General features: G+C 46.2%; 1 protein-coding gene across 1 annotated transcript; it reads left to right on the top strand.

Annotated features, from left to right (window-relative positions):
- The first annotated feature begins 6,060 nt into the window (after positions 1-6,060).
- Positions 6,061-9,935, top strand: NDUFAF4 (NADH:ubiquinone oxidoreductase complex assembly factor 4). Its single transcript, XM_029998295.2, has 3 exons — positions 6,061-6,234; positions 6,753-6,850; positions 9,078-9,935. Exons 1-3 carry the CDS (start codon positions 6,108-6,110, stop codon positions 9,372-9,374), a joined length of 522 nt encoding a protein of 173 aa, XP_029854155.1. The 5' UTR covers positions 6,061-6,107; the 3' UTR covers positions 9,375-9,935.
- Positions 9,936-11,068: the final 1,133 nt, after the last annotated feature.

Below are 11,068 nucleotides of genomic sequence, written 5' to 3' on the forward strand. Positions count from 1 at the left end.
ACTGAGATTACCAGCCCATCTGGACTAATACTCCGATTCCTGCTTTTCTGAATAGTAAAGACAGCAGAGAAACCTTAGTAGTACCTCACAGCAAAACAAGTTAAGGCCAGACATTCCTATTCTCCCTTCTCTAAAGGGAATTTTCAATAGATTAATCAGACTTTTGATGCTAGTTAACTACCAAAAATAATTTTTGATTTTCCATTCAGCTACAGAACTAGCTGAGATGAAAAATGAAGAGCACACAATATAAAATCAAAACTGGGATGAAAAACCGGAAAAAAAAGATTCAAAGAATGGTCACAAATATACTTCTTATTTTCCAGGTGCACAGTAGTTTTAAAAATTTCTCTCTTAGAGGTGTGAAAGGATTAAAAGGAGATCTAGTGTGGCAGCCTATGGCACATGTATATTGCACAAGTTACAGTGTTTTTCTCTGATGTGTTTGATGCTGTCTGCTGTTGAGAACAGGCTGCTGGTATACATGAACTCAGTTGGATAATCTGTGTTCTTCTCATAGGCTGTTTTCTTAAAGAACTACTTGAGAACTGATTAATTTCTTTTGTTATTTTTAAATTCCTTGGAAAAATTCAGTCTCCTGGTTCAAGAAAAATGCATCCTATTTGTAACACTGTTTAAGCTGAATACATACAGTTTTTATGCTTTGAGGAGCTACACATTCATTTTTTAATAATCACACTTGCAGATACTTTATATGCAAAAAAAACCCCAAAACAAACCCAAGCTCTTGATTACTGATGTTTTATCAAATTTTATATATATATAAAAAAGGGTTTTAATCTCAGTTCTTTTGCTTGCTACGGTCTAAGAAAGATTCTTCAGAATAAAAATCTTGTACTTCTGATGCTCCCTTATACATAAAAAGAACAGCCTTGTGCCATCCTCAGTGATAGGAAGTGACAGGCAGAGCATGACATCACTCTTTATTTTTAACTGACTGCCTTCTGGTGAATTTATTTTGCTGTCAGTAAATATTACAGCAGTGTTAGTCACATTCAGGGTTTACGGAGACAGAAGCCCTGTGCTGACTTTGATCCCAGAAGCCGGCAGTTCTTAGCTTTTGAAGGGAGAATCTTTATTTCCAAATTTGACACAATGGCTTGCATCCACAGACAGATTAATAAGAATATGTCTCAGACAAATGCTAAAGTACACATCAAAGGTCTACAACCACCAAAGGCATCCATGTGAATTTTACCATTACAGCTACACCAGATAGGCTAACTACTCACAAAAATATAAAATACTGTACTCAAGAACATAGGTTTAGTCAGCAAGTAATTGACTACTAATTAAACTCGCCACCAGTTTGAGTCCAGCACCTTTTAAGAGGGTCTACGTTCCTATTATCACTAATATCACTTATCTTCTTACCATCACTACACACACAGTGCCCAAAACAAGATAGTAAGTTTATTACCAGAGAACATGAATTAAGGACATGTTTCTATTCTTCTCCTACAGACAGTGACAGTCTTTAAAATAAAGAAGTGGAGAAACTGCACCTTCAGGATTCCCCAAGAGAGCAGAGATCCAGCACGAACCATGCTTATGCTACTTTGTCTCTATTGCCTTTGTAAATCTATTTGGCTTTCCTCTAAGGAAAACAGTCATTCATTATGCAGTATTCAAGCACGCTGTAGCCTTAATAGCTATCACATCATCATTGTTATTACTAAATAATACTACTAGTATGTTATTACTAAATAATGCTACCTGGGGCCCAGGTTAAAGATGTGAAGAGAAAGCTTCCTACCCTGGTACAGCCCTCAGATTATTATCCTTTATTGATTTTTCAGGTAGGCAGCGATGAAATTGCAACGAGAAGTCCAAGGGCAATCCAGAGAGACTTCAGGGCCTTGGGACGACTGGTTAAGGGATCAGGAGCATAAGCAGTGTTCTTCTTTATCCTTCCAGTTGCAGGAATGATGAGGGAAGAAACAGGAAGAGCCAGCAGATCAATACCTGGCTCTGAGCCTGGTGTCACTGGCAGAATTTTGGGTTTTTTGATCATGGGTTGGTTTACATGACACCTGCTTGCTGCCAACAGATGGGGTACACCTGTCTCACAGGGGGAAAAGGATCTTTGCACAGGAGTTAGCAGGGCTTATTGAAAGGGCTTTAAGCTAGATGTGAAGGGGGAAGGGGATAAAACCATGCTCACTAGAGATAAACCTGGGAGCAGCATGCCAGTATTTGAGGGACGGTGTGCTAGTGAAGTCCTTCGGTTGGCCATCTCAGTGGAGGTAGGGGATGGAGATCCATGCAGCAGCAAAGACATGAGGGTTATTTATGTGTGAGAAACCATGGAAGCTCCTGAGAATGGTCATGTAGGAATTAGGGCTTCTTCCCCCCAAGAGGTGGTGGGATCAATAGCCCAGCTGAAGTGCATCTACACCAATGCACGCAGCATGAGCAAGAAACAGGAGGAGCTGGAAGCCATTGTGCAGCTGGAAAACTATAATATAGTTGCAATCATGGAAACATGGTGGGATGACTCACACAACTGGCGTGCTGCAATGGATGGCTATAAACTCTTCAGAAGGGATAGGCAAGGAAGGAGAGGCAGTGAGGTAGCCCTGTGTGTTAAGGAGTGTTTTGATTGTCTAGAGCTTAACGATGGTGATGATAGTGTTTATGGGTGAGAATCAGGGGGAAGGCCAGCAAGGCAGATATCATGGCGGGAGTCTGTTACAGACAACCCAACCAGGATGAAGAGGCAGACGAAATATTCTATAAGCAGCTGGGAGAAATCTCACAATTGCTAGCCCTTGTTCTCATGGGGAACTTCAACTTACCAGATGTCTGCTGGAAATACAATGCAGCAGAGAGGAAACAATCTAGGAGGTTCCTGGAACGTGTGGACGATAACTTCCTGACACAGCTGGTGAGCCAGCCAGCTAGGGAAGGTGCCCAGCTGGACCTGTTGTTGCAAACAGAGAAGGACTTGTGGGTGATGTGATGGAGGCCGTCTTGGGCACAGCGATCACGAAATGATAGAGTTTTCGATTCTTGGAGAAGTAAGGGTGGGGGTCAGAAGAACTGCTACCTTGGAATTCTGGAGGGCAGACTTTGGCTTGTTTAGGAGTCTGGTTGACAGAGTCCCTTTGGAGGCAGTCCTGAAGGGCAGAGGAGTCCAGGAAGGCTGGACATTCCTGAAGAAGGAAATCTTAAAGCTGCGGGAGTGGGCTGTCCCCATGTGCCAAAAGACAAGCCGGTGTGGAAGGTGGCCATCCTGGCTGTACAGAGAGCTTTGCGTGGAACTCAGGGAAAAAAAGTGAGAGTTTATGACCTCTGGAAGAAGGGACAGGCAGCTCAGGAGGACCACAAGGATGTTGTGAGGTTATGCAGGGCGAAAATTAGAAGGGCCAAAGCCCAGCTAGAACTTAATCTGGCTACTGCCATAAAAGAGAATAAAAAATGTTTCTATAAATACACTAGCAACAAAAGGAGGGCTAAGGAGAATCTCCATCCTTTATTGGGTGTGAGAGGAAACATAGAGACAAAGGATGAGGAAAAGGCTGAGGTACTTAATGTCTTCTTTGCCTCAGTCTTTAAAAGTAAGACCAGTTGTTCTCTGGGTACCCAGCCCCCTGAGCTGGAAGACAGGGACGCAGAGCAGAATGAAGCCCCCATAATCCGAGGGGAAATGGTGAGTGACCTGCTACACCACTTGGACACACACAAGTCTATAGGGCTGGATGGGATCCACCCAAGGGTGCGGAGGGAGCTGGCGGAAGCGCTAACCAAGACACTTTCCATCATTTATCAGCAGTCCTGGCTAACCAGGGAGGTCCCAGTTGAATGGAAGGTAGCAAATGTGACGCCCATCTACAAGAAGGGCCAGAAGGAGGATCCAGGGAACTACAGGCCTGTCAGTCTGACCTCAGTGCCGGGGAAGGTTATGGAGCAGATCATCTTGAGTGCCATCACACAGTAGGTACAGGACAACCAGGTGATCAGACCCAGTCAGCATGGGTTTATGAGAGGCAGGTCGTGCTTGACTAACCTGATCTCCTTCTATGACCAGGTGACCTGCTTAGTGGATGAGGGAAAGGCTGTGGATGTTGTCTAATGAGACTTTAGTAAAGCCTTTGACACCATTTTCCACAGCATTCTCCTGGAGAAACTGGCTGCTCGTGGCTTGGATGGGTGCACTTTTCACTGGGTAAGTAACTGGTTGGATGGCCAGGCCCAAAGAATGGTGGTGAATAGAGTTAAATCCAGCTGGCAGCTGGTCACAAGTGGTGTTCCCCAGGGCTCAGTTTTGGGGCCAGTTCTGTTTAATATCTTTATCAATGATCTGGACGAGGGGATCAAGTGCACCCTCAGTAAGTTTGCAGGCAACACCAAGCTGGGCGGGAGTGTTGATCTGCTCGAGGGTAGGAAGGCTCTGCAGAGGGATCTGGACAGGCTGGGTCGATGGGCCGAGGCCAATTGTATGAGGTTCAACAAGGCCAAGTGGCAGGTCCTGCACTTGGGTCACAGCAACCCCATGCAGGACTACAGACTTGGGGAAGAGTGGCTGGAAAGCTGCCCGGCAGAAAAAGACCTGGGGGTGCTGGTTGACAGCCGGCTGAATATGAGCCAGCGGTGTGCCCAGGTGGCCAAGAAGGCCAACAGCATCCTGGCCTGTATCAGAAATAGTGTGGCCAGCAGGAGCAGGGAAGTGATGGTCGCCCTGTATTCGGCACTGGTGAGGCCGCACCTCGAGTCCCGTGTTCGGTTTTGGGCCCCTCACTACAGGAAAGACATTGAGGTGCTGGAGCGTGTCCAGAGAAGGGCAACCGAGTTGGTGAGGTGCCTGGAGGACAAGTCTTATGAGGAGCGGCTGAGGGAACTGGGGTTGTTTAGCCTGGAGAAAAGGAGGCTGAGGGGAGACCTTATCGCTCCCTACAACTATCTGAAAGGAGGTTGTAGTGAGGTGGGGATTAGTCTCTTCTCCCACATAATAAGCTATATGACAAGAGGGAACGGCCTTAAGTTGCGGCCGGGGAGGTTTAGATTGGACCTTAGGAAAAATTTCTTCACTGAAAGGGTTGTCAGGCATTGGAACAGGCTGCCCAGGGAAGTGGTGGAGTCCCCATCCCTGGAGGTATTTAAAAGACGTGTAGATGTGGTGCCTGGGGACATGCTTTAGCGGTGGACTTGGCAGTGCTAGGTTTATGGTTGGACTCAATGATCTTAAAGGTCTTTTCCAACCTAAACGATTCTATGATTCTAGAAGACCAAGTTCCTAATGCCCAAGTTCTGCATGCCCACAGTAAGGAAGCACAACATTGCGTAGCCCACAGGTTCTGAACAGTACTGGGGAATTGCCCAGATTTCCATGTGGAGTATGTCTTCTAGCTGGTGTCTGCTTCCAAAATTAATTTTCTGTCACTGAATAAACCAGTGAGGTGCCTGTAAGGAAACGTTACTCACGTTAACGAGAGCAAGAGGCACAACATCCCTAAACACCTCCATGTTCCCATTATCCAAGTAAATACTTGGAGAGGTCCACGAAGAGGCTGAGACACCTCACGCACACCGGGGGGGCCCCCTCGGTCTTGCCGTCGGCCCCCCCCCGCTGCCGTTACGGTCGTCCCACCGACTCCCACCCAGCGTAACCCCGCCGATCAGCCAAGCGGCGACAGCTACGACATGACGTACCGGGGGGGCCGGCAGGGAAACGCCGGGCCAGCCTCGGGGGCGTTCCGCGGCGGGACTCGCCCGGCCCCGGCTCCCGCCGGCGCGGGGGGACGCTCCCCGCGGGCTCCGCTCACCCACGCGCTTAGAGCCGCCACGGCGGGACCAAACCGCCGCCCCTCACCGCCGCGGGGCGGGCCGGCGCCCGAGGGCGAGGAGAAAACACTGCCGGGGCGCTGTGAAAGAAAAAAGGGAGACGGTTCGTCTGTGGGTTTCGTTTGTTTGTTTGGGGGTTTTTTGGTCGGTTAGGTTTTTTTTTTGGTTTCCCGCCGCCCCCCCCCCCCCCGCTGTAGCCGCCCGCTGTCGCGCGGCGCCTCAGCCCCTTTCCCCGCGGCCAGCCCTCGGCGCATGCGCCGCCGGTCGCGCAGGCGCGGCACGCACCACCGGCGGCGGCGGCGATGGGCGGGCGGCTGGCCCGCGCGTTCCGGAATTTCAACGTGGAGAGCCGGGCCCGCCGGGAGATCAGCAAGGAGAAGCCCACCCCCGCGCCGCGGCACTCCACCTCCCGGCTGGACGAGCTAACCGGTGGGTGCCGGCCTCGCCGGGCCACGCCACGCCACGCCGGAGGGGCGCTGTCTGTGGGCCCGGCCCGGCCCGGCGCGGCACGGGAGGGGGAGAGCGGGCGCTGGGCGGGGGCGGCGGCGAGCGGCGGGGCAGCGCGGGGCCGGTGACATTGAGAGCGGGGCGGCTGGGCGCGCGGGGCATGCTGGGAGCCGCAGGCGGCGGCGGTTGCCAGGGGCGGTTGCCGGGGGCGGGCGGGTCCCTCGGGCCGGCGGCCTGCTGCGGCCGGGCCCCTCGGGCCGGGCCGGGTCCCGCAGGCAGCGGTGGCCGCCGACGGTGCTTTCCACCGCGCCGGCGGGCCTCGGCGGGCACCGGTGTTGCGAAGGTTGGAGCTGGCGGAGAAATGAAACCTTCCCGAGGAGCGCCGTGCGTCTTGGGAGTCGCGCCGTTCCTCTGGGGGAGGGATTAAGCTGGCAGAACTAACGGAGAGGTTCGACTCAGATCTGTCTTTTCGCTTCCCTTCTTCTCCCCGCTGCCTTTAGAGCACCCAGGGATACACGAAGAAATTTACAGAAAGGACGACAAGCTCCTCACCTTGTTAAAAGATGTTTATGTCGAGTCCAGAGATCCACCTGTGCGGGTGAGTAAGTCTCTCTGTAGGAGGCATACCAGCATCGGCTTTGTGGTTTTCAAACTCAGCACAAATTCTGTATGGAGGAAAATGATCCGTCAGTGCCTAAAAGCTACCTTTTTTATGGATAAAAGTGATGTTTTCATTATTCCTTTATCTATCAGTAGCACTGACTGTGTTTGACCCTGGGTCTTGAACATGTGACAGATTGTGATTATACAACCTTTTCAATGCTTACGCAGTTTTCCTTTTTAATGTCACATTGATCTTACCTTGTTTTTCACCTAGATTCCCACTTCTGCTTCCTCTGAGGCGGAAGGACAGTTGGCCAGCCTTTTGCAAAGATGCAGGAGTTTGCCAAAGATCTCTCGTAGAGTTGTTAGCAGAGCAGACGTTCGGACTACTATGGGAGTATGGATGTGGTAGAGGACAGACATTAACATCTTAGTGGAGTCTTTAACTACTGATGTTAATGTCGTACTGTCCAGAAACTTTTCCTTATGCGGCTGAGGAAGTGCCTTAGTTAGGTTTTTTTCTGCATAACCTTCTGAATAGTTTGGTGATCAGTTGCCTCATTGCCAACAGCTGCAGTCTTTGACTTGTAAGGCGAAGCATACTGCTTCCAGTAAAATGCAGGCTGGGGTTCAGTCTCCTCTTTTCCACCATGTTACATTATGGCTTGTGCGTTTTTACCTGTTGGTTGCATTATTGGACCACTTTATTCTAGCTGCTTTATTCAGCAATAAAAGTTTTATAATCATCTAGCAATAAAATTCCTAAGTCTCTCTAATTTGCCACTTTCATAGCACCTTGTATTCAAGACTAAAAGTATTTAAAAATGCAAACAGATTTCTGCAGTCTCTCCCTGAAGCTTCCAAGTAATCTCTATCCTTAATTTTCATAATAGAGGTTAGGACTAATCTTGGAAGTGCTGAAGTTCTAATTTCAGTATCTTTCAATATTAATTTGTAAGCCTGTCAAGAGAGATTTGAGGAAAAAGCCAAAAATGGAACAAACCTTAGTGCTTGATTCCGTGCCTACTCTGAGGTTGCTGCTCTTGTGGTGTGTCTATTTGCAGTTGTTGGGAAGAGCATGATTAACATGTTAGCACGGAGGCTTGTGGGCAAAACTTCATCCAAAAGCTTTCTTCCTTTCCTGATGTTATTCTGAATACTTTGTGCATTGTGTATGTGTACATACCTCTATGTATATTTGGTATGTCCGTCTGTGGCAAGTGGAAAAGCACCAACTCTTAAGTCCTGAAGTGGCAGATACCCAGAGACATATCATTTTATTAAGACTTGAAAAATTGTTCGTTATCTGAGCATAGTTTTAGCACAAAGTAAAAGGAAGAAATGGAGAACTGGTAGCATCATCAGACATTCTCTGTAGTTTAGAAACAGACACACAGTTATAGTTGCTGTAGCATCCACATCCGTTTTCTCAGCTTGTGAGTTAATACAGATTGTCTGTGGGCTCTGATAACTTTAAAAGTACTTTTTCTTAAATTTAAGAAAGGTTTTCATTGCGTCTTTTTTGCAGTGTCATTCACTGGTTAAATGTTAATAAAAGGCAATATGGGGAAGGCAGAGCTGGTTTGGAAATGACTTGGAAATATGAAGGGACTTGGGAGAAGAGACTTCATGTGTCTGAGCACTGCAGTAGTCATGGGAATTAAACTCCCTATGATGCTACAAAATTGTTTCTTTTTCTCCAGCAAAGCTTGTTCTCTAGACAGAGCAAAAGAGGGGATATCTTTTAGTTGCAAAACTAAAATCTGAAAATGAAAGGAAGGGGAGAGAGAGACTATATGAAAAAGATTTCCAGTGGTAACAGAAGGATACCAATTTGTAGTATGAATATTTTTTTTCCTTGCCACTAATCAGTAACAAATATTAGGTTATCTGCATTTACTTTTGGCTACCAAAATCTGTAGTTTGCCTTGTATGAAGGGCTGCCAAGTCTGTACAACACTTAGAGTTTAATAGATGGTAGCTTTTCAGAATTTGGGTGGAGGTTGACATCATATATAAAATGGCTGTGGAAGAACTGACAATTTTTGTGATATCAAGAAGCAAGGCTGGCTAAGCTTTTTTTTTTTTTTTTTTTTTAAATGCTGTGAAAAAGGGGAAAGCTAACAGGAAATGCCATATTTAGAAAAACAGCTTGGCTGCTACAGTATGCATAGTAAACAGAACTGCTGTTAAGCTCTTTTTGTTTTCCTTCCCACAATTAGGTAAAAGATGGAGGTGGCGAACATCTTCCCTGTAAACAGGAGGAAAAGAGACTTACAAAACTAGGCCACTTGGGAGATCTAGATGTTAAGAAAGTTCCCAAAGGCAAAATTTCCATTGTGGAGGCTCTGACGCTTCTTAATAATCATAAACTTCATCCTCAAATATGGACCGCAGAGAAAATAGCAGTGGAATACAGTCTGGAACTGAAGGAGGTCAACTCTCTTCTGGAGTTCTTCATTCCTTTCACTGTGCAGGAATTTCCTAAAGAAACCAAAAAAGCTATAAAGCCAACATAAAAAATACCTACCAAAACCTTGTGTGATCTCACTCGTGTCTTAATTTTACTCTTGAGTATATTCAGTGTCTGAAAAGAGTTGATAACGTATCATCCAACAAGGCTGCTTCCTTATACCAGTAAGTTGTATTCAAGCAATTCCAGTGTATATTGGATGGCTTCAGTTAAATGCAGCAATTATAGGGTACAGTTTGTAAACCAGAATCTAACTAATAAGTTGTATAAGAGCATGTCACATGATTCTGATTATCCCACCCACATGTTACGAGTTCAGTTAAAGCATGCAAGTTCTCAGTGAGAACTTTACCTTAACAGGTTGCCTTTCTTAGCAGAGACTTCCTGGCCTTCAGCTGAATCAGTGTTCTGTGTGTATTAGCTCTGCAGTTTCATGTTACAGTGTTCTTTCAAGGAGTTGCTGTCAAGGTGTGCATATATACAAACAGCTGTATTTCTTTTGTATAAGAATGGAATAGTATTTATACTTTGTAAAGAAGGTTAACCACAAGATCATTTGGGAAATTCAGCTGTGTCAAACTTAAAATAAAAAGAAGGTGAATAGCAAGAAGGCCTCTTTCTGATGCTGGAACAGTAGTGGCTGATGTGTAGCTCCTCTTCCATTCTATTCTGATTTAGCTTAAATATCTGCACCTCGCCAGGTACTGTCTGTCAGTCAGTGAATTGTAAAGAGTGATGATCTTTTAGCATCAGTTTCTTGCAGCAGTCTATGGCACCTACTGTATGAGAAATAATGGTTCATATTATAATTAATAGGTAGCTATGAAATGCAACTGGATCTAATTGGACCCCCTAGTATGTCTTCTGTAAATGTCTGCCTGTCCTGTTACAATAGCCCTTTTTCCCCATGGAGGCCTTGTCTGACTTATCCAGATGTGGGCTAGACCAGGTCATGTTTGCTCACAGTAAGTTACCCATGTGCTACCAGATAGAAGATGAAGAGCATCTTTTCCAGTTGTTAGTAAAGGACGACACAAACTGTGAGGTGGTAACAGTGGATTGTAACCTTGATACTGTGACTATTCAGGTCTGTGCAGGTAAGGAAGAAGTTTTGTACTGATGATTAATGCTCTAATGAAAACTGGTTCATGTTTTTCCAGATAAGCGAGGGGGGAGGGCAGATAATCAGAACTGATCTTTAAAAATGCATTATGGTTGCCTTCATTCAAAAGAAACAAAACCCCAAAACTTAATTTTATGCGGCGCTAACACTCCTAGTGCCCATCACCAAAGAAACTGAATTTATTAAGAGGGTGGAAGTCAGTACCAGGCCTACAATGCAACATTCTTTTTAAGAACTTTTCTGCCACGTCTTAGATTTCACACTCTGGTAAATAGCTTACCAAGAAGATGATCAGCTTTGCTATTTCACACCTAGATTCTTTCCACTTCTCTCTCTGAGGTAGAACAAGGTATTTGCAGTACAGTTTGCCACAGTGTATTCAAGGTTTTGCTTGATTCATTTCTGAAGTATGTAATGCTGTACCTTAGTGGAAGATGACACCTGAGTGCATTGTGTAAAAATTTGAAATTGTTAGTCTTTGGATGTGTGGATTGGGGATAGGCTTGTCATTCTTCCTGTAATGTAATGGGGACAGAGCTGCACTCTGAAACTAATGCATCTGAGTTACGTTCAACGTTAAGATTTTTTTGTTTTCCACAAAATACTCTGTTTTATAG

This window comes from Aquila chrysaetos, chromosome 2 (assembly GCF_900496995.4).
Source record: "Aquila chrysaetos chrysaetos chromosome 2, bAquChr1.4, whole genome shotgun sequence".
Taxonomy (NCBI): Eukaryota; Metazoa; Chordata; class Aves; order Accipitriformes; family Accipitridae; genus Aquila; species Aquila chrysaetos.